The sequence below is a fragment of the Littorina saxatilis genome, linkage group LG5 (assembly GCF_037325665.1).
Source record: "Littorina saxatilis isolate snail1 linkage group LG5, US_GU_Lsax_2.0, whole genome shotgun sequence".
Classification (NCBI taxonomy): domain Eukaryota; kingdom Metazoa; phylum Mollusca; class Gastropoda; order Littorinimorpha; family Littorinidae; genus Littorina; species Littorina saxatilis.
The window spans coordinates 28872475-28896452 of NC_090249.1; the positions used below are offsets into that span (position 1 = coordinate 28872475).

General features: G+C 41.8%; 2 protein-coding genes and 1 long non-coding RNA gene across 3 annotated transcripts; 2 read left to right on the forward strand and 1 right to left on the reverse strand.

Moving 5' to 3' along the window:
• The first annotated feature begins 210 nt into the window (after positions 1-210).
• Positions 211-4723, forward strand: LOC138966777 (uncharacterized). Its single transcript, XR_011455760.1, has 3 exons — positions 211-983; positions 1772-1862; positions 2873-4723. It is a non-coding gene; the product is annotated as an uncharacterized lncRNA (long non-coding RNA).
• Positions 4724-5564: 841 nt separating this feature from the next.
• On the forward strand, positions 5565-10164 carry LOC138966778 (actin, cytoplasmic-like). Its single transcript, XM_070339115.1, has 2 exons — positions 5565-5817; positions 8726-10164. The coding sequence occupies exons 1-2, from the start codon at positions 5692-5694 to the stop codon at positions 9728-9730; spliced, it is 1131 nt and encodes a 376-aa protein (XP_070195216.1). The 5' UTR covers positions 5565-5691; the 3' UTR covers positions 9731-10164.
• Positions 10165-15106: 4942 nt separating this feature from the next.
• Positions 15107-18083, reverse strand: LOC138966779 (actin, cytoplasmic). Its single transcript, XM_070339116.1, has 2 exons — positions 17829-18083; positions 15107-16332 (listed from the first exon to the last, which is right to left on the reverse strand). Exons 1-2 carry the CDS (start codon positions 17952-17954, stop codon positions 15328-15330), a joined length of 1131 nt encoding a protein of 376 aa, XP_070195217.1. The 5' UTR covers positions 17955-18083; the 3' UTR covers positions 15107-15327.
• Between the last annotated feature and the right edge of the window lie 5895 nt (positions 18084-23978).

Below are 23978 nucleotides of genomic sequence, written 5' to 3' on the forward strand. Positions count from 1 at the left end.
GGAGGAGGAAGAGGGCTCGAGGAGGACGATATTGATCATGACGCCGCCGATGATCATGCAGTGATGATGCTGGTGATGCTGTGACGGCACCGCTGTTTCATCGGTTGACAATCTGCTGACTAAAAGATAAGAGCTCTTTCTCTTGAGAGAGAGAGCGAGAGAGAGAGAGAGAGAGCGCTGGGAGGGGGGAGGAGGAGTTTATCTGTCACACCAAACACTGTACATAAGGAAGACGTGGAACTTGCGAAGAAAATGCGAAAAAGTGTTTGTGGGTTATCGTCCCTAGTCACATGCTGGCGGCGAAAACAAAATGGCGGATCGCGTAGGTACCGATCGTGTGCGAGGTGGTGGTAAATTGTGCTCGGCTTTTTGTTGCAAGAACGCCCGTTACAAACAGAGCTGCTTCGGGAAAACTTTCCACAAGTTCCCTACAGAAGAAAAAAGGTGGGTTGTGCAGTGATTATTTCATCAGGTTTACCTTCTTCAGAATGAGAATGGCAATGGCTCGAGTCAACTCACTCAGTAGACTACAGCGTCAGCGAGTACTTACGACTGTGAGTGTGAGACAGCAGTCAGTACAAAACAACAGTTTACACTTGATGACAAACCCGTGGGCATATTTGCCGAAACCTTTATTAAACCTTGCTTACGGGAAAACTACAGTACAAAGGTACATCACTCATCCGTTTTGCGTTCAGGCAGAGCGTTAGATTTAGACTGAAGATCTGATTTAGCTTTTTTTGCCTTTCCTTTTTGCTTAGTTTAACAATAACATTGTTGTTTTTATTGTCAAACTAGGTGCAGAATATGGATGCAATTCACAAGGCGAGAGGACTTTGAAAAGCTGCAGCCAGCTGATGTTCAAGGTCTCAAGCTTTGTACTGATCACTTTGAGGCCAACCAGTAAAACAATCCTGCAGAGAGGATCACTTGTGTGGAATGCTGTCCCAACATTGTTTGCAGTGCCCAATCCACCACCGAAGGTTATTTATTTATTGGTTTTAGGTTTTTGCAAACCAAAGAAGCACACTATTAAATGCAGGTTGAGTAATGACAAGTTTGAGGCTGATGTAAGAATTGAAAACAACAGCATTGTTCCCATCAAATAATGCCTGTTTGCATTTAGCGCAAAAAAATGATAAGGCCAACAAAAAAAAGTTACTTATTTTGGATCGACGTCTTGATTATGATGATAAGATGAACTTATTTTGCAAAAAAAACAGCCCCAAATGGCAAAAAAGGTATACGGTCGGCGTCAACAACAAAAAAGTTGTATGTTTCTGGTCACCTGACCCTACCTATGTTTTCCCGACGACCCTAGACTTTTTTTTTTGCATTTTCAAAAATAAAAGGGGTATTCGAAAATCAATTGTTTTCCTGTTTTTCAACAAAATAGTTAAAAAGATGGTTTAAAAAAAAAAGTTTAGAAAAAAAATCTCCACCTTTAGTCATGTTAGGTCACAAAAAAGTCTGTTTAAGGTAACATAGGCCCCCCAAAAATAGCGTCGGTAGGTCGGCTTTTTAGTTTTGTATTTTAGCCATCTGAATATTTTTATTTTATTTTTTAATGCCCCCAAAAAGTCTAGGGCCGGTGGGAAAAAAAATAGGGTCGGTCCGGATACCGTAAACAGATTATTTTTTGTTTTGCCTTACCAGAAACATACACTTTTTTGTGTGGCCTAAGACCAATGCCATGAAATTGGGAGAAATGTTTCATTGTGACTGGGTGTTGGTTGTGAGTTTGTCAGTTAAAGAGCTGTGCAATTTGCAGGTTGCTAGTGGGAGGAAGCCACCATCACAAAGGGTAGCTACAAATGAAGCCAGCACCGACCTGTCGCCTGATGCACAAATTGTTCAACCAGGTAAGAGATTTTTAACCATGAAGAACACCCTGACATCAAAAAATGTTTAAACCCATCCATTACATAGTTGATAATTGCTGTATAGGGTGACGGGCGCTGTGGCGGGGTGGTAAGACGTCGGTCTATTAACTCGGAAGGTCGAGGGTTCGAATCCCGGTCGCGGCCGCCTGGTGGGTTAAGTGTGGAGATGTTTCCGATCTCCCAGGTCAACTTATGTGCAGACCTGCTAGTGACTTATCCCCCTTCATGTGTACACGCAAGCACAAGACCAAGTACGCACGAAAAAGATCCTGTAATCCATGTCAGAGTTCGGTGGGTTTTAGAAACACAAAAATACCCCGCATGCTTCCTCCGAAAGCGGCGTATGGCTGCCTAAATGGCGGAGTAAAAACGGTCATACACATAAAATTCCACTTGTGCAAATAAATGAGTGCACGTGGGAGTTTCAGCCCACGAACGCAGAAGAAGAAGAAGCTGTATAGGGCGGATGCATGGATGGATGAAATTGTACCTGTAGTTCCCACACGTAAAGATGGGAAACATATCCTGTTAGAGGCATGGTGTAACAAGAAACAATTAAGTGGCTCTATTAGTATTCCCACCCCCCCCCCCCCCCCCCCCTTTCCCCGTCGCGATATAAGCTTGGTGGTTGAAAACGACGTTAAACACCAAATAAATAAAGAAAGAAAGAGGCATGGTGTGTGAGGAGTTTACCTGGTACTGTTGTCCTAATCAATCAATCAATCAATCAATATAAAGCTTATATAGCGCGTATTCCGTGGGTACAGTTCTAATGGCCTCACCCATTCAGTACCAAACAAGGTCAATTCCATCATTGTTCCACATCGTATCCATAGTTGCTAATACACTTCATTTCTGGCCTGCCCTCCTACGCTATTGTTTATTTTCATTTTGTGATTGAATTACACATGTTTTAATTTCTTCCAGGTTGTAACTTGTTATGGTTATGTTATTTTATGTGTGTTTTGTGTGTGTGTTTTCTTTTTTAGATGACATTCAGGCGATCCTGGAGGACATAGGATGTAAAGCATCAAAGTCGTCATCCTCCCCATCCCCTCGTGAAGCGGAACTTCGGCAGAAGGTCAACAAACTGAGGAGCAAGGTTTTCCGATTAGAAAAGAAAACGATGGAACCCCGTGTAAAACGAGCGAGTAAATTAGCCAAGCCTCCCAAGAAAGACTTTGTAATAGAACAGTTATCTCATATATTATCAGGCGAGGCGAGCTATTTTGCCATTTATGCCTGTTACATATTTACCGGTTATCTGCTGCTGTGTCCAATCCTGGCAGAGACGGAACGCATGTTACCAAGGAGCCGAAGGAGAGTTGAGATGAGAGAATGTGATTAACAATTGCCAACTCTCTCCGTACAAAGAGGGTCCAAAATTGTATCAAAATATAGATCGTAGGGAATTCAAAATAAAAAAAAGACAAAAGACAAAACATGTACTTCGGCTCATAGAGCCTTCTTTAATTTTTGACTCAAAAGTCCATGCTCCGAGAGACTCCTTTTTTTTAATTTTGAATTGCCTACCATCTATATTTTTATACATTTTCAAAAAGATTCATTCAACAGTCACCTTCCGTTATTCTTGAACTTGGCTATCCCAGCCTTACCTCAACATTCGATATTCCTGTGATATTTTTGACGTAAAATCAATTTTTACTGTAAAACACTTCGGCAAGAGGATTGGTCCAAGCAAACAAATAATAAACTTGTAAGATTTTTCCTGATATTTCCGATCAATTGCCTATGGTTTTATTTAGCTAAAAGATTCAAACGTCACACCTATGACTCATGGCTATTTTTAAGGGGAGAGTAGCATCCCTGGTGTGTTGTTTTTGATGTACCTTTTGGTCTGTTTACAGTAACATAGGCACACAAAAAGAGGGTCGGTAGGTCGGCTTTTCTTAATTTTTTTTTTATAACCATCTTTTTAAATTATTTTGCAAAAAAACAGGAACAAAATTGATTTTTTTTCTTTTTCTCCAAATGCCAAAAAAAAGGTCTAGGGTTGGCGGGGAAAAATAGGGTTGGTCGGGATACCGTAAACAGACTATTTTGCTTTGTTTTGCCTAAGCAATGACTAACAAACTTTCTTTAGGGTCTGACATTGTATATACTATACAATTTTTGGGGTATTAACTAAATACATGTATACAGTTTTTGATTCCTTTTATACTTTTTCACAAATTAGCCCCCCCCCCCCCCCCTTTTTTTTTTTAGTCTGCCCTGGGGGCGGGAGGTCTCCTAATTTCGGTTTCTAGGGTCATCTTATGCTTCCCCATGAGCTGAGAACTTAATTTAAAATGGGCCACGATTTTTTTATTTGTATTTTGTAATTGTGCCTTTGTCCAGTCACATGATTTCACTTTGTACTTAAAAACTTGGCACTGTCATCATTTATTGCTATTTATTGTTCAGTTGTTCAGTATTTATTGCTATTGGGCATCAGTTGTTCAGTTGCCCTCTTTTGAATGAGCCATGCATGCATTATGGATGTGTTTAGCGAATTGGGATACCTCAAGCAATGTAAAAGAAGAAACAATGTGAAGCAAACATATAGCACCAAATAAAATAACCGAATCAGAATGGAAACTTCTTCAGTGTATGTGTGTGTGTGTGTGTGTGTGTGTGTGTGTGTGTGTGTGTGTGTGTTTGCTGTTTTAAATACCGAAAATGTGAAAATAAAGCAAGTCACAACATGAGAAAGATCGACTGTACTAGTCATAACAAAGCAAGAGACAGCCTGATCAGCATGCAGCAAAGGGGAATAACTCATATTTAGCCATTCTCATTTCTAAGCATGCCCAATGAGGAAGTTATCCTTCTTCCCATTGTAGTTTCTTTGGTCACACACTAAAGAATATCAGCCAACCAAATGAGCCAGAGAGCTAATGATTAAATCTAAGTAACAAAGGGACATAAGCTCTCTCAGTATCATAGACGACAACATGAGTAATGTTGAACCAATCTCCTGGCTTTTTCGATCAGTCACAAAGACATTTTAACAAGCATTGACATGAAAAAAGCGACTTTAAGCCTCACAACAACAACCAAAGAAATTCGCTTGTACATACATATATCAATGCTTTTTCATTTAATGTTCTCCAAATGCCAGGAGATTGATTCTGCACAACTCTCACTTACTCTTGTTGTCGTATTATATACTTAGAGCGCTTACGTCCCTTTGTTTCGTAGATCCCATTTTTAGACTCGGTGGTAGATCCAGTCAGTTATACACGAAGTTATCCGGCACCGATCTATTTAAACTAATTCTGATCAAAAGAGTAGTACGCTATTGCAACGTTTAATTTATGACAAACCAAAACGTTACAAATTCAAAATAATTTTGTCAATAACATACCATTCTTGGTTTTTTATTCTGAATTTTGGAACGTTCATTGGCAGTCGATCTGTTTTTGGATTTTATTCTGATACCAACTGTCATAAATCTGCTCGTTTTTATAGATCTGCAACGTGTTTATTCGAAATGAAGTTCCTCACTTGAGAGTGCGGGTCCGCTGCCATACATGGTATGCGCGTGTGCTTCTTCCCAGAAAGCCACGCAAGATGTGTCGTTTTTTTGCCCTATTTGGTATATTTCTCCAACCAATCACCGACAATCTTATGTCAAGCTTACCCCAAATGGGCGAATGAAAGGATGCGCTACAAAATAAACTGTAACAGTCGTCTGCTACATTTTCCCTCCGATAAAACATCAGCGGCCAAGGTGACACCGGCGTGTTCTAAAATCTTGGACAGTTTTCTCTGCATTTTTGACAGATAGGTCCAAACATCTTCAGGCATGTGTGACGACGACGTTGCAGCGCTGGTTATCGATAATGGATCCGGCATGTGCAAAGCTGGATTCGCCGGCGACGACGCTCCAAGAGCTGTCTTTCCATCCATCGTTGGAAGACCCCGTCATCAGGTATTGAAGTTTGACTTTTTAACACGCAGAGTTTGTGTTTGCGCACACATATGCATTTGTCAGTTAGCATTTGGTTGGAACTTCTCTTCATACGGTTTCTCCTGAAAAAAGTTGCTGTCAGATGATTGCTATGACAGAGCCAGATGCACGGGGAGAATGACAGTTTGTTCTTGTCAATGTCTGGCATACGTTGCCTCAAGGCACAGGCGCATGACATATCAACCCGATTCCTTCATAAGCGTATAACCAGGGTTTTACTGGTGATTATGGTCATAAAATACGTAACGGTAATGATACATCAGCTTTCTTCAGACTGCGATATATGTAGCTATCGCAATTAGCATGGTGGTCAGTGACCCGGAACGAACAAAAGAAGAGTGATCGCTAAACTTTGCCAGCAACTTTTAGTGCAGAGCAAAGGCACCCAATATTGAACTCGGCACATGAATACAAAAATTTAAAAAGGAAAATTTTTGATCTTTCTAGTGTATTTCTGGCAACAAGAAAACATAACATACCAGGTAATCTTGAACTTTAGTGTTGTAAATTCATAGCTCACAATCCAGTGGCATTTTGGACTTATTTTTGATACAAGACCTTGTAATCAAGCCAAAGAATATTTATCGTGATATTGATTGATGGATTGAGCTCCAAACTTACGCAGAATTAATCAATTTGGTCATTTGATCGATGAAGATGACAAGAAAATGCATACGTCGTAATATCGACTGAGACGGAGAGAGTTGCCTCCCCCTCCTTCGTAATATCGACAGATTCGGATCGAGCTGCCTCCCCTCCTTCAAAAACATGGCTGTGCCCATGGTTTTCTTCTAAAAATCCATGTAAACGAAAAGCATTGTACAGTTCATTCTGTGACTTCGAAGGTATCTAAAATGACTTGTTATGCTTGCTTACAAGGGCAGGTTCTGCAATATTGGAGGCTTAAATACCTTTGAATGGTGAGCTATGAATTTACAATGCTAAAGTTCAACATTACCACATACGGGTTGTCTTGCAGGTGCCTTTTCTTTAACATTACTGGGGGTAAAAATGTGTGTTACTGTATTATTTTTTCAAACTAATGTCTTGTGCCCCCTCCCGCTTACAGAAACATAAAGGAGCCACATTAACCTTCCCCTAACTGTTTCCCAACATGTGCGCTTACATAATTCAGCTCCCTGACTGACTAAAGTACAGTCATATAGCGAACTTGATGTGTAATTGCAGGGATGTTGCCACAAATTCATACCTATAGGACAAATGTCCTGAACTCTTCGGCATCAATAGGACATTTGACTGCTTTCAGACATTTTAATCGGACATCATAATTGTGTGCAAAACACAAAATCATCATGTGCAAACACACATATCAGTATATTCACCAACATTGTGTGCGTATATTGTTTTATTACATTTGTTTCAAACAGGACACACAAAAAAAATAAACAAACAACCCAAAAAACGACAAAAAACTTCAGCACTATCACAAAAAGAAAATTATCAAATATCGCGCTGTCCAAAGGAATGGAATTCTTATCGGACCATGACCGCGCTCAGTTGAAAACGATAGGACATCTGACCGCAATGCGGCTATGTGAATCGCACATTTGAGCCTTTTAATCGGTCTATGTCCGACGTCTAACGACATCCCTGTAATTGTTACTTTTTTTTTAGATGGTTAGCGCTTGGTTTGATATGAAATAGTTATTTGAATTTACATTTCTTTGACAGTATAGTTGAATAACAATATATGTTTAGTTTCCAGCCAGGTAGCACGGACCGTGCAAGGACTTAAATCAGCTGACAGTGGCAGCAACTATATCATTTTAAAATGCTCTGTACTATTGGTTATTTGAATAGAAGATTTGAAAGGTTCTCAAAACTATTGGTCAGAGCACAACCCTTTGTCTGTTAAGTGAGAAAAGTATGTTTGCACTTAAATCGGTGAATGAATCGGACAATCGAATATTCAAACTATAAGAGGTATTCATCTTCATGTATATTGAAACGGCTTTTGATATTATTTTTATTTTCCAGTAGTAAGTTTTGATAGATTATGTTTTCATACATGCTTACATTCACATTTGTGCGTGCATTTAGGCACATGCAGACTAACATACACAGCTGTCTTTGGATTTTTTTTCTGTGGTACATTAGCATGCTAATTATTAATTTTGGTGCTACTACTACTAGAAACAGGCCTGTGCACTGATTCTAGTAAGTGTATTGTCTTATGACTAATGACAATCTGGAACGCCAAAATGGCACAATACAACCTTAAACACAGGCATCAAAGTCATTCCAATGCTTTATATTATGCTCTAGAGAGTAGGCCGTCTTCTAGTTGTGAGCAATTTGAAAGCATTTTTTTTTTTTAAATCGGTATTTGCTTCTCTGTTTCACTTTCAATAATATTCAAAACATTTATTGCTTTAAAAAGTGAACATACAGAAGATAAATTACATACTTCTATAAAGTAAACTATAGGCACCTTCTCATTCAATTTATAAGTTAAAGGCATAGAAAGCTGATGAATATACACGCTAATTGCTTTACCCAGAGCTGGAGACAGACTAAATTAAGTTCCCTGCAAAATATTGTGGTCTAGGAGCCCTTAAATGTTGAGATATTTGAATTTTTATTTTGATCTAGATGGTCCTATTTATAGATTTGGCAACACATGTAACGTTGATGCAAGGGAGCTAACACCGCGGCTTTGTTGACATCCTCACTTTTTCAGAGGCTAGAACAAGCTGTAATGCATGTATTATGGTCCGCGCATGGTGACATATCGTCATTATATGGTCTTATGGTGCGTTTGACATCGATTGTGGGCAAACTACACTTTGTAAACACGGGAGTGCGTTAGTATGCCTTTAATATAACTCTTTACCTGTTCTGCTTTCAGGGTGTGATGGTGGGTATGGGCCAGAAGGACAGCTATGTGGGAGACGAGGCCCAGAGCAAGCGTGGTATCCTCACCCTCAAGTACCCCATCGAGCACGGCATCGTCACCAACTGGGACGACATGGAGAAGATCTGGCATCACACCTTCTACAACGAGCTGCGCGTGGCCCCCGAGGAGCACCCCGTCCTGCTGACAGAGGCCCCCCTCAACCCCAAGGCCAACCGTGAGAAGATGACCCAGATCATGTTTGAAACCTTCAACTCACCAGCCATGTACGTGGCCATCCAGGCCGTACTGTCCCTGTATGCTTCTGGTCGTACCACCGGTATCGTCTTGGACTCTGGTGATGGTGTCACCCACACCGTGCCCATCTACGAGGGTTACGCCCTGCCCCACGCCATCATGAGGTTGGATCTGGCCGGCCGTGACCTGACAGACTACCTGATGAAGATCCTGACAGAGCGTGGCTACAGCTTCACCACCACTGCTGAGCGTGAGATCGTCCGTGACATCAAGGAGAAGCTCTGCTACGTCGCTCTGGACTTCGAGCAGGAGATGCAGACCGCTGCCTCTTCCTCATCCCTGGAGAAGAGCTACGAGCTTCCTGACGGTCAGGTGATCACCATTGGCAACGAGCGCTTCCGTTGTCCCGAGGCCATGTTCCAGCCATCTTTCCTGGGTATGGAATCTGCCGGTGTCCACGAGACCACCTACAATTCCATCATGAAGTGTGATGTCGACATCCGTAAAGACTTGTATGCCAACACTGTGTTGTCTGGTGGTTCCACTATGTTCCCAGGAATTGCTGACAGAATGCAGAAGGAGATTGCTGCGTTAGCACCAGCTACAATGAAGATCAAGATCATCGCTCCCCCTGAGCGCAAGTACTCTGTATGGATCGGTGGCTCCATCCTTGCCTCCCTGTCCACCTTCCAGCAGATGTGGATCTCCAAGCAAGAATATGATGAGTCCGGACCAGCGATAGTGCACAGGAAATGTTTTTAAGATCATTGATGCTCATCTATCAGTTCTATCTGAAGGCTTGCATTTGAAATAATTGTGCTTGGATTCTGAAGATGGTGAGGAGTTTGCTCAGGAAAAACTGATCGCCAAAGCTTGCTTTATGGCAGTATGGTATTATAACAAGCCAGATATGTCAGAATGTACACCAAATTTTTGTGCATGTAAAAGTCACAAAAGCATTTCTTTTTCCTGCAAAAGTTGTGATTTTCGAGTATTAAATTTCCACTCTATGGACCAGCGGTCAATTTTGTTTGTTGTTTTTTCACAAGTTGTGATCAAGTGTCTTTGTACCAGGTAGGTACGAGTGCTGTTGTTTTTATTTTTGATGTTTATTTGAAAAAATCAAATGTGTTAACTTTGCATGTTGTTTGCTTTTGAATGTAGTTTATTTGAAAAAATAAAATGTGTTAACTTTGCATGTTGTTTGCTTTGAATGTAGTGTAAATGTTATTCTGTGTGTGTGTAAATCCAAAACTGATAGAATTTGACTTACCTGGAAAAAAACGCAGTAAATGTACCGTATCGTCACACTCATAAGAAAAATACCTAACTGTGTGAAGCATTCCTACAGGGGAAGGGTACCTGTCGTTTGTTAAAGAGTACAAACTTTCAGACCATCGAAAACTGGGCCATCGCCACGGTTACGTAAGCAAAACAGACGTTCTCGTTTCTGAGTTAGGCATTTTTCAGCAGAAAATGCTGCTTTCATACAGGAAGACTTTGTGCAAATGCTTATTTTGGTTGTTATGCAGTTCTGATTCAAAACGCTGCTGCCAGCCCCTCGCTTATTACGCTGTCAACCGCCCGAGATAGGCAGTTTGCAACTTACTATTAAAATAAGATGGGCAGATTGTTCATAAACTAAAAACATAAAAAACAAGTCGCGTAAGGCGAAATTACTACATTTAGTCAAGCTGTGGAACTCACAGAATGAAATTGAACGTAGTCCGCCGCTAGTGCAAAAGGCAGTGAAAGTGACGAGCCTGTTTGGCGCGGTTGCGCTGTGCTTCATAGCACGCTTTACTGTACCTCTCTTCGTTTTAACTTTCTGAGCGTGTTTTTAATCCAAACATATCATATCTATATGTTTTTGGAATCAGGAACCGACAAGGAATAAGATGAAAGTGTTTTTAAATTGATTTCAAAAATGTAATTCTGATCATAATTTTTAATTTTCAGAGCTTGTTTGTAATCCAAATATAACATATATATATGTTTTTGGAATCAGAAAATGATGAAGAATAAGATGAACGTAAATTTGGATCGTTTTATAAAAAAAATAATTTTTTTACAATTTTCAGATTTTTAATGACCAAAGTCATCAATTAATTTTTAAGCCACCAAGCTGAAATGCAATACCGAAGTCCGGCCTTCGTCGAAGATTGCTTGGCCAAAATTTCAATCAATTTGATTGAAAAATGAGGGTGTGACAGTGCCGCCTCAACTTTTACAAAAAGCCGGATATGACGTCCATCAAAGACATTTATCGAAAAACAGAAAAAAACGTCCGGGGATATCATATCCAGGAACTCTCATGTCAAATTTCATAAAGATCGGTCCAGTAGTTTACTCTGAATCGCTCTACACATACACCATGACCCTCGTCTCGATTCCCCCTAAAAATTACAGGTATCTTATGAGCGTGACGGCATGTTTGTACAGCTACGAAGCTGAACAGAGAAGATCCAATAACTTAAAAACAGCATACCTCACCATTTCACATGAGGCAGATCATTTGATTTTATTTGTTAACTAAGAAATAAAGGAAATTGAAGAACTTGACAAAGCTGGGATGTTGCTGGGATTTGTGTCACTGGCCAATTTACCAAAATGGCTATAATGATCACTACGCAACTTTTCGGAAGCTTGGCGCTGCTCTTCCCCTACCGTGAAACAGTTTGGCAAAGAAACCTTTAAAAGAGAGGTTACAATCATTACAGGACAGTTTGCTTAGATTACCCGGTATACATGTACAACTAAGGAATCGCACAATTGAGTAGTGCATGTTTGTCTCCGTGCTCTGCATTTCCCAAGTACTTATTGGATATTTCATATCAATTTTTAATACTTTCTGATGACCAAGACCCAATTTGAGATCATAATCATTCGTGGTTTTACAGAGCTAGCACTTCATTTGACTTTGTTCAAAAGCTGTGCATGGGAATTGTTATTGGAGAGAAGCTGAATACCGCTTACGAGTATTTTAAAAGGGCGATGCCGTTGTGGTAATGACAAATCTGCTTGCCAGGCGTAATCTACATAAATAACACTGATTTCTGGCTCATATAGTTAGTGCACCTCTGTTTATCCCCGCCCCCCCCCCCCCCCCCCTCTCTCTCTCTCTCTCTCTCTCTATCCCTCTCTCTGGACAAGTTGTTAGTGTTTCCGGCAAAAACAAATACTTTCTGAAGCGAATGATACATAATATAGTCATACACAAAACTGATTGGAATCGTCACGGCACAACAAACGATTGTCTCCACTTAGACCATGTGTCGAGGAACTTCAGAGCTGAGAAATGTTTGGATTACTTCCCTTGTACCACATTTTTTCTCTCTCTCTCTCTCTCTCTCTCTCTCTCTCTCTCTCTCTCTCTCTCTCTCTCTCTCTCTCTCTCTCTCTCTCTCGTGCAGGTAAATGGTAAAAAATAACACTTTGTCCCCGCCGCCGCCACAAAACAAAGTTATGTTCAAAATAGGCAATGGTCATCATAGGTCTTAGTCTTTCTTGCAACGGAAAAAAAAAATAATAATAATAACGATTATCTTCACTTTTGGAAACCATCACTATCCATCACAGAGCTAAGACGATGTTCGATTACCTCCCTTGTCCCGCATGTTTCGCACTGTTGCGGTTTTAACCACTATTCTAAGGCTGTGGCTTGAGACCAAAAAAAACCATTGTTCTCTTGTTTCACACAATTAAGTTAAATATTGTTGCCACAACATGTTTGTGAGTGTGGCTTGCAAGCCAAGAATGGATTTCAGACGGTAATGATGGAGCAGCACGTACAAACATGTGTGCGGCAATCCATAATTCTGTATGTTTGTCTGTGTGTATGTGTGTGTGTGTGTGTGTATGTGTGTGTGAGAGAGTGTGTGTGTGTAAGTGTAAGGCTTGTGTGTGTGTGTGTGCGGGGGGGGATGCGTTTGCGTTGCTTTGTTTGCAGCAGTCGCTGTTGGAACTGAAAAAAACTGTGCAAATCACTGCCCGTGTGAGGTTCAGTTAATAACTGATGCTCGAGGTTGCTATTTCTCTAAACGACTGGAGGAAATAGATAAATAAGAGAGGCAAAACTGTGAAATAATGTGCAGGGAATTGTCCTGCGTTTCACGTAGTTACATTGTGTGTCCTGGTAAAATCGATAATGATGTACGTCGTATGTTCCATTTAAATGTTGGACGTTTAAGACAATAATTATCTGCTGGGGTGTTGTAACTGAGGTTGTTCGAACAACTGGTTTTATAATTAAATATTAGTAATACCTTAAAAAAAAATAATTGTAAAAAGCACGTCGAATGAATACTTTTTCTTCTTCTGCGTTCGTGGGCTGAAACTCCCACGTACACTCGTGTTTTTGCACGAGTGGAATTTTACGTGTATGACCGTTTTTACCCCGCCATTTAGGCAGCCATACGCCGCTTTCGGAGGAAGCATGCTGGGTATTTTCGTGTTTCTATAACCCACCGAACTCTGACATGGATTACAGGATCTTTTCCGTGCGCACTTGGTCTTGTGCTTGCGTGTACGTACACACGGGATAAGCCACTAGCAGGTCTGCACATAAGTTGACCTGGGAGATCGGAAAAATCTCCACACTTAGCTTGTGACCCACCAGGCGGCCGCGGCCGGGATTCGAACCCTCGACCTTCCGAATGAATACTTATATAAGAGCTATGCACAGTTGCAAAATATGTTCCATCGCATTGGAAGGCTTGCTGCACTGTGTTTTCTTGGTATACGAGGATAAGAGTAAGAAAATAGGATGCTTTTTGTCATTGGGAGCGTCTCTGATATGATATGCGACTCTCTCTCTCTCTCTCTCTCTCTCTCTCTCTCTCTCTCTCTCTCACTCTCTCTCTCACACACAAACACACACACACACACACCCACAGTTAATGAAACGGTCACCCTTTTTAGGGAAAGGAAAAGACCTGGATTAAACGTTAGCTTAATTATGTCAAATCGTTCCACGGAATGTTTTTTGCTTGTCACTGACAATTTTTATTGGATACTATATCAATACTGTTTTTGAGTATCTATCTTATTTTTGTTTGTGAATTGTGAGGTTGCTTGAAATCAATGTTGCATCGCCACAGAAGTTACGTTTTCTAAGAAGAACAAAATAATAATTACCATATAGGCCTACAAGATCAAAGATGTATGCGTCAAATCTGGAATCGTTGTGTTTGCTTACCCCTTACGTTTATTCAAAATGTAGAGTGTCCGTTAGGTTGTGCAGGGTAGGTGGGGGTGTTCTACATAGCTTGGGGTCAAGTAGACTCAATGTTACGTGAATCAGTTATATTTTAATTTTCATCGAGGCATTTTAACCATCGGAGTTGTTTTCATTATATCATCCTTTTTTTAAATAGTTTTTGCCCAATGGTCTTTATAGTGGGCAAACGTACACATAATTTTGAGACAAATAAAAGACTTAGCTCAGTAGGCGTTGAATTCGACTTGTGTTATGAATATAAGAGTCGAATTTAACGCCTATTACGTCTATTCATTTGACTTAATCATGTACAGTCTGTCCACAATCAAGCTCATTAGGTTGACGTACTCTTCATGTGTGTGCGCATGAATCTGGTTCTTCCAAACTGGCAAAAAGCTTAAAAACTTGCGTGCCATCCCCTTCCCCTGCATGTTTGTGTGAATAATGTATCTGCAGTTTGCCTGCGTGATCATTTTTAATTGATTGGCCCTTTACGGGTTGTCCAGTCCTCGTTTATCACCGAGTTGTACGCTGTATTTGCTTTCAAGTGAACACTCGCAGCCATTCACTTTCTCACACAAATGAGAGAGAGAGAGAGGTTTACATTCATCGCACCACACACACACCTTCCCGGACTCGAAACTTTTATATTGGTATTTGTCATTTTTATTATTCATGCATCATGAAATAGTGTACAAAAATATGTCCATAAACAAGAAATACAATAAATGCCGCACAAACGACCCCGAGGGACATTTATCGGATGTTTGCGTTTGTTTTTGTCTTGGCCATAAGTTTTATCACTGCGATTTTCTTGGTATCGACTATTGCAAATCCTGATTAGAACACCAAGCTTTTCCCTCCGACACATGACTAGTGGCAATGCGCCAACACTCTACCCAACGGCAGAAACTTTTCAATTTCTACACTTCTTTTTTTGCTTGGCGAACTTCGCAAGCAACCAGCACAGGTTATGTGCTGTACTTTTTATCCCTCCTTCAAAGACTTTAACTATTATCGGACCTCGTTTATGCGTAGAAGCGTTGCCGGAATGTAAAGTCTTTTTGAGCAGCAGAATTGTTCAGATCTTCTTCCCTCTCAGATTGTTTCAATAATGAGTTTGTAAGTTCAAGGGTGCAGTTTAGAAGCACTTTCTGTGAACGATGGAAGGGCCGGACTCGTCGTATTCCTGCTTGGAGATCCACATCTGCTGGAAGGTGGACAGGGAGGCAAGGATGGAGCCACCGATCCATACAGAGTACTTGCGCTCAGGGGGAGCGATGATCTTGATCTTCATGGTGGGAGGAGCCAGAGCAGTGATCTCCTTCTGCATTCTGTCGGCGATGCCTGGGAACATGGTGGAACCACCAGACAGCACAGTGTTGGCGTACAAGTCTTTACGGATGTCGACGTCACACTTCATGATCGAGTTGTAGGTGGTCTCGTGGACACCGGCAGATTCCATACCCAGGAAAGATGGCTGGAACATGGCCTCGGGACAACGGAAGCGCTCGTTGCCAATGGTGATCACCTGACCGTCAGGAAGCTCGTAGCTCTTCTCCAGGGATGAGGAAGAGGCAGCGGTCTGCATCTCCTGCTCGAAGTCCAGAGCGACGTAGCAGAGCTTCTCCTTGATGTCACGGACGATCTCACGCTCAGCAGTGGTGGTGAAGCTGTAGCCACGCTCTGTCAGGATCTTCATCAGGTAGTCTGTCAGGTCACGGCCGGCCAGATCCAACCTCATGATGGCGTGGGGCAGAGCGTAACCCTCGTAGATGGGCACGGTGTGGGTGACACCATCACCAGAGTCCAAGACGATACCGGTGGTACGACCAGAAGCGTACAGGGACAGTACAGCCTGGATGGCCACGTACATGGCTGGTGAGTTGAAGGTCTCGAACATGATCTGGGTCATCTTCTCACGGTTGGCCTTGGGGTTGAGGGGGGCCTCTGTCAGCAGGACGGGGTGCTCCTCGGGGGCCACACGCAGCTCGTTGTAGAAGGTGTGATGCCAGATCTTCTCCATGTCGTCCCAGTTGGTGACTATGCCGTGCTCGATGGGGTACTTGAGGGTGAGGATACCACGCTTGCTCTGGGCCTCGTCTCCCACATAGCTGTCCTTCTGGCCCATACCAACCATCACACCCTGAAGGCAGACAAAAATAACACTCATTAGACAAGGAATATAAAAAAGCAAGCAAACGTTTAATCATATTTCTGAATGTGGATGAATGTTTTGATGTGACCTCCGTGGCATCGTTTGGCACGGTCTTCTAAAAGCAGACGGATGCATCTCAACACTACTATTTAATTGCAGGGCCGGACTACCGGGGGGGGGGGGGGGGGGGGGGGGGGTTAGGGGGGTTGCGCACCCCCCCCCCCCCCCCCCTAAACATGTACCTCACTTATTTAAAAGTAAAAACATTTGTTATTTATTTTATGCCGTTTCATGCAAGGAGCGACCATTTTCCTATCTCAGAATATGACGACCCCGCCAGGGGGAACATCCCCCTGGACCAATGTTCCCCCTGGACCACCACTGGCAACCCCCCCCCCCCCCCCCTCTTAGCCTAGTCCGGCCCTGTAATTGTACAAGTGTTCTACATGTGCACAAAACGAGTCGTTGCATGCAAGAAGGATTATACCATAGTTAGATACAGAGGATATCATTGTCTTTCTTTTAGTCTTCAAACTTTTCTTTTGCAGTTTCACTCGAAAATATCAAGCTTCTCGATTTATAACCGAGTTAGTTGGACCGGCTTGTCACTGCGCATGCGTCAACCCACGCCCTCGTCCCCACTCTCCCTTCCCAGTCAGCAAGCAGTCATGAATATTCATGTCACCAAGAGCCACGCCCTATTTAGATTATGGAGGACAGCCTGCGAACCGGTCCTAGTCTGACCGGGTTTCTCATGTTTTGCACTGAAACTCGTGTTTTTTTGCGCTTTCAAAACTTTTCACTGCCACGGATGCTTTATTTTTCTCCAAGCAAACGAACTCCCACGTTTAATTCAAAATCTTCATTGTACTTTCGCCTACCCTAGCCCTCGACTGATCGATAGACCAACCGGCGTTTTGACCTACTTCTGCACGACCTCGTGTCTAGCTGTAAAGAATGTCCTCCGGCGCCTGCGCGCACTCATTTTCTTTCTCATACAATTTTTCCGTCCGTGGATGTCATTATCAATTCAATACGTTAAAAGCTTATTCATAGCGCACTTATTTCTGTTTCAAGATTCAATCCAATTTTAATTTAAAAACGGTTGACGACAGGAGCACTTTCCATGCCTTAAAAATCGCGAACATGTTCCGTTTGCTGGGAACAAGCAGACACAAAGGATTCAATAATGATGAAGACGATATATTAGCTTTCTCCATACTTCATGTAACAATACATTCACATGAGCTTGCGCTCCAATAATTATTGTCATAGCAATTTTCAAGACCGACTCAACTGATATATCTGTTTACATGCTTGGTTTGCACCGATTTTGCAATTTGCTACAGTATTCACTCACGGTACAGCACTGCGTGCATGCACGATCCGTGCAAAAAGATAGCAAGATAGTCCAAGAAGCAACCAGCATTATTTTCTACAGTTAACAATGACAATGTTCAAGAATTCTTGCAAAATGTATTTACCTGATGTCTGGGTCGCCCCACGATGGAGGGGAAGACGGCTCTGGGAGCATCATCACCAGCGAAGCCGGCTTTGCACATGCCGGACCCATTGTCGATCACAAGAGCGGCAACATCTTCGTCACACATGATGAAAGTTTAGAGGTTTTGCAGGTATAACTTGAAAAAAGATCGGGTAGAGTGTCAGCTGCTTGCTCGGTGAAAGCCTGATGTGCAATGGAGAATTTGGGAAGACTGGTCGGATGCTATATGAACACATGAACACTCACAATAGCTGTGTGAGAGCTCAGCCGGCACGCAACTTGTGACTAAGCGCTCTGCTTGCCATATTTGGGAATCGTGCGTTTAGCCATTGAGCAGTTTTCCGAGAAACCACCGCATGGGCAACGTGAAAATGCCTATATATGGCGCGAGAGCCGCGCGCTGGCAGCATAGTCCAATGTGCTCTGCCTCCCCCTGTCTCGCTAGCAGCTACTCCAAAACAGCGCGTGTGACAGGGGCGTGGTCTCCCGGACTGATTGTATAGAAACCCGTTTGTGCCATTTATGCACCAAATTTGTAAAGAGCACAAGGCGACCGCTATTTGAGCGCTACCCCCGCAATTGCTGAATTGGTTCTCTTACAACTTATTTACATACTCAGATATTAAAAAAAGATAGGGGTCTGTATGGGAAACACGATTTTGACAATAATGCACACAAGGATTAGAACCGGATATCTGTGTGATTATCATGTTACCCTTTCAAGGGCATGATGATACATCGTTGAATCAACACCCTCGTAGTAATCTCAAAAAGCCCCCACACACCTAGAGAAGGAGATAAACTCTCCTCAAACGCCCCCACATGATGTTTTCTGCAGGTGTGGTTTTCATGTTGAAAATTGTGAACACTTTTTATTTGACTGTCCATTGTACACGAATGTTAGAGCAACCACTATTGATACTCTACCAGATAATAATATTACTGTTTTGTGTGCTATGTACGGTAATAATGACAAGTCCTTGGCTGAAAACACAGCGCTGTTTAATCAGATTCAGAAATTTATATTAGACAGCAAACGTTTTTGTTAATACCATTTGTTTAGTCATTTTGTTATTAGAGCATTGAATTGATTTATAGTGGATGCAATCTTTCTCTCTCTCTCTCTCTCTCTCTCTCTCTCTCTCTCTCTCTCTCTCTCTCTCTCTCTCTCTCTCTCTCTCTCTCTCTCTCTCTCGCCGAGTCTCTCTCTCCACCCTCTCTCTCTCTCTCTCTCTCTCTCTCTCTCTCTCTCTCTCTCTCTCTCTCCCTCTCAGTCTCTCTTTCTCTCTCTCTCTCTCTGATTGTCCTCTGTGTCGCTATGTGTGTGTCTCCATGTGTGTGTGTGTGTGTGTGTGTGTGTGTGTGTGTGTGTGTGTGTGTGTGTGTGTGTGCGTGTGTGTGCGTGCGTGCGTGCGTCGTGTGTGTGAGATTTCCGTACCACTGTTGCTATAGTTATCGTTGTTGTTGTTGTTCTTGTTTTCATGTGTTTAAATATCATGCATTTACAATATTGTCCGCCACATTACTCGTTTGTTTCTAAGAGCACATTTATAAGTTTATCTTGTTGTGCTCCCTTAATTACAACTTTCAATTACGGCTTTGTATTTATGCAACTGAATAAAACTGTTTAAACCAAACGCCCCCACAACTTGTACCAAGACATTCTGGGGCAGTGACTCGAGGTGCATTAAAGTTGCATTATCAAATGTATCATTTGTATTGCTGTTTGAACTATACTTAACTGCTAGTGTTACAACTGGTGCTGCTAGAACTACTACTTCCTACTACTACTACTTTTTCTACTACAACTACTACTTCTACTACTTCTAGAACTAGTACGTGTACCACTACTACTGTCGTTGTTCTTGTGGTGATGGTGGTTTTAAGGGTGGTAACCTACTTGTGGTCAATGTTGTGTATGTACTTTCACAAAATTGTTGCAATGATTGTACTCTTCAGATCTTGGACGTAGAGAGAGTTTGTGCCATCAAGTTAGTTATGTATAAATAATGGTTACTGTCCTCGACAAAGCCTCATTTCTCGTGTATTTTGGCCTGCGTTTACTTTGAGGTTCACGTTTAAACAATCTGTCTATAAATTATTGAGAATTTTGCCTCTGATTTCAAACAAGTTGTATATGTTCATTTCATACAAAAGTCACGGCATATTACATATCAATGTAAAGATAATTAAGTGCTCTTTCTGAAAACCATGTTCGATTTGGGAATTATCTTCAAGTTAGGTTGCATCAGACGACAGTAATTGCCCTTGGTTGCAAAATAAGGGTTTACTAACACAAACTTGTGATTTTTGACAACTTCAAATGTAGAAAATATAAATTAAAAAGTATTAAAGCAAAAGAAATCCTTTTCCTTACGGAAGCATACTTTTTGAGCCGATTTTATGAAAACACGCGCACATGATACAAAACAAGAGCGAGGTGACCCAGATTTTCGACGAAAACAGACCACGGGTGACTGCGATGTGCCCTGACAAAATCAGGAAGTTGAGTCGATTGCCAGTGGATTAAGTATGTTCAGCAAGTGTAGCAGTATGCAAGATGATAACCTCAACTGAAATTAAAAGCTCCAAGCGGAAGAAAATCCCACTATTTCGTCAAATTTACTGAATGCGATTTTATAGACAATGCCTTTTATGCTTATCCACTGTAATCTTCAGAATCAGTAATTGTGCAAAACTATGGTTTTAAAAGAAAGTTCCCGATGGGTTTTCCGTAATGTTGTTCTACCGGACCTGTCAGTTCGTATTTATGGCCAAATTCAGAATATCGTCCTCTATTAGGGTGTCACCAGTAGGAAGCAAATTACATCAGCTTCCCTGGAAAAATGTAAACATAAAACTTTATTTTTAAGTCCTGACACCGGCCTATCTCATAGTATAAATTGTGTTTGAAACTAACCCGGATTCCCCGTCAAACTGAGAATAGGGAAGACGAGATGCAGTAATATTATTTGATTGTCATGATAAGTGGAAAAAATAGTCTTCTTTCATTAAACACCAGAAACATCTCTGTGCTGTTAATTTTGCAGTTACCACAAGCGAAATACTAATCCTCAAAAATTATTAGACGACCTGTATACATGTATATTGATTATTTTATTATTACATCTAAACCGCTTTGGCAATTGTGGAGTCTGAGCAAATAAAAATGGCTTGTGGTCGCCTTGAAAGGATTTAACGGAATTGAAATGTGCATGAACTTAATCAGCGAAAATTTACGAAAGATCAGCCATTACATATCACTGACTTTGCTTCTCTACCATTTAACTTCTGCAAAGCTTATTGTGTGGAGGTTTATATTTAGCAGCCATTGGCTTGCTGTCTTCCACTTTCATTCAAAATGTGGTCTATTAATAACGTTTATAAAACTGTTTTGACACTTTTCTTGGTCACAAGCCAACCCGATTTTCTTGTTCAAACAGAGCGCAGACTTTTATGTAGGCTACGCATGAATTCAATTTGCAGTTGGCTTTCAGTGTCTGCAGTGCTCGCTGTACTGATCAACGGGGGTCAAGTTTACACGCAAACATCAAACGGGGGCTGTACATTCACATGGAAATTCGACACAGCTAATTTCTGCATTTGGCCCAAGAGTTCGCCGAGCGCACAAACACCCCCTTATTTAGGCGCGCGACTTATTTAGAAATCTGACTATTGACATTCACCGCCTACCATACTAGGAGTTTTTCGAAGGCACAGCCGCTACAAGCAGCAAACAATAAAATAGTGTGCGACGCAGAATGACAGCTCAGCTACGGTCTCGTTTGACACAGGGACAGGCGACCTTTTAAACCTTGGAATGCAAATTTATGTGACCGTGAAACGTTAGGGCGTGTTTGGTAAAGGAAAGAGGAAGACGGTTGTGTAAAAATGGGGGAGGGGGTTACGTACAATGTGCTTAGCTATATCGTGAAGTCCGCTTTGTAGATCTCGTAATCAATCGCACGTGATTATCTCTTTCTGCACGAATTTTTGTTATTTTGGTACATGATTGCAGAACATCTATGGCGTTTCGCCTTGTGTTTGTTGCAAGATCTGGACGCAAAATGTTCGCTTGATATACCATGTCAAGAAATCTTTTACTTTGCAATGTGTATGACTTTGTGCGCGTGTATGTGTGTGTATAGCGAAGAGGGAAAGAGAATATGGGAGACGGGAGGAGGGGGAGGGCCGATGAGAGGAATGGCAGCATGAATTAGGCTTTGTCTTATTCAGAACCACTGATACATTTCCCTCTAATATAGTCTCTCTCTCTCTCTTCTCTCTCTCTCTCTCTCTCTCTCTCTCTCTCTCTCTCTCTCTCTCTCTCTCTCGCTCTCTCTCTCTCTTTCAGTCTCTTTCTCTCAGTTTCACACACACACCGGCACACACACACAAACACACATATACACACTCACACTCTCACACACATACATACACACACACACACATACATACAAACACACACTCGCACACACTCATACATACTAACACACACTCTCACGTGACACACATACACACACGCTCTCGCTCTCTCTCCCTCTCTCTCTCTCTCTCTCTCTGCATGTGTTTTTCTTTCTCACTCTCGATCTCTCTGGCTATCTTTCTCTCACAAACACACGGGCACACACACACACACGCACGCACACACACACACATACACACACACTCTCTCTCTCTCTCTCTCTCTCTCTCTCCCTCTCTCTCACTCTCGGGTCAAACTCTTGATAAATAGTTTTCTCAGGTGAACCTAGATGTATCGATCAGTAGCTGAACACTGCACCACGAGGACACTCATGCACTCAGAGATACTTAACATTATTACAAGCTTCGCACAAACAAGGAAGACAAAATGAAAAGAGAAGATATAAAAAGAACATAGGGCCTACAACTTGAAACACACTCAGCCGCTTTTGGTGCTGAGTTTCGCATTTGTTTAATTAATTTAGTACGAGGTTCGGTCCTTATATGTCGATATCTCAGTGCTTGTTATGACTGGAGTGATTGGTCACAGAATGAGGAAACAATACCAACAGAAGGAAAACTAACACTTGCGAACTGTGTTTTTTTTCCTGCTGCTGCAGAAACCTACGTGTTTTTAACAGCTATAAACAGCTTTTAACTATTAGCAAAACTTAAATATATGCTAATTATCGTGTCTCATGAATCATCGGTTTGGAGTCCAGCAATTAACCTACAAAGTAAATTCAATCGTGTTGACTCGTGACTGACTGTGACTCTCCGTCTCTCTCTGTCTGACTGTTTGTCTGTCTGTCAATCTGCCGGTGTGACGTTTTCATCTTTCGCCGTGTTGATATTTCGATTTTCGGCCTCGTTGAGCTAGTATAAACTCTACACTGAACAAAAAAACACCCTTCAATAGTACTGATAAGCGACCTTGTGTACCTTACATTCATGGGGCCAAATTTGTCCAACCAATATTTTTTTTATTTAACTTGAAATTTGATTCATCCTCAAATGTTTCCCTTCTTACTCAAGGGACGTAACCACTCGGTACACGTTTTCGAAAAAATCGATTTTGGGGGTGAAATTTCACCACCAATTTTCTTCACATGCTTTTCGTCCATAAACAATTTAACTTCTTAATTTTACCAGGAAACAACATTTCAGTCTTGAGTATATATCGAGGGGGAAATATGTTCACAGGCGAAAGATGAAATCGTGACACCGGTCTGTTTTTCTGGGGGTCTGTCTGTGTTTCAATCTGACTGTCAGTCTGTCTGTCTGTCTGTCTCTGTCTCCCTGTCTCTGTCTCTCTCTCTGTGTCTCTCACTGTCTCTCTCTCTGCCCCCCCCCCCCCCCCCGGCCCCTCTCTCTCTCTGCATGTTTACTTTTGTCTCTGCTTGTCTGTCTCTCTAAATCTCTCTGTAAATCTCTCTCTCTCTTAATATCTCTATCTAAATCTCTCTATCTAGCCCCCCCCCCCCCCCTCTCTCTCTCTCTCTTTCTCCACCACGACACCCTGCGCTATCACCTATCCCTACCCTCTCCGTGATAAGCAGAAAGGGTTTTGCATCTGAATTTTCTAAACACCAGAACCAGTTTAATAAGCAAGACAACATATTTCACATTGAAAAGAAAACATTGTGGAGGACACACAGGCCGGATG

Excerpts from the sequence above, each read along its gene's own strand:
- LOC138966778 (XM_070339115.1), top strand. The coding sequence starts at position 5,692 with ATGTGTGACGACGACGTTGCAGCGCTGGTTATCGATAATGGATCCGGC. Across the intron at positions 5,818-8,725 it reads TTGGAAGACCCCGTCATCAG|GGTGTGATGGTGGGTATGGG; the intron begins GTATTGAAGTTT and ends TTCTGCTTTCAG.
- LOC138966779 (XM_070339116.1), bottom strand. The coding sequence starts at position 17,954 with ATGTGTGACGAAGATGTTGCCGCTCTTGTGATCGACAATGGGTCCGGC. Across the intron at positions 16,333-17,828 it reads TGGGGCGACCCAGACATCAG|GGTGTGATGGTTGGTATGGG; the intron begins GTAAATACATTT and ends GTCTGCCTTCAG.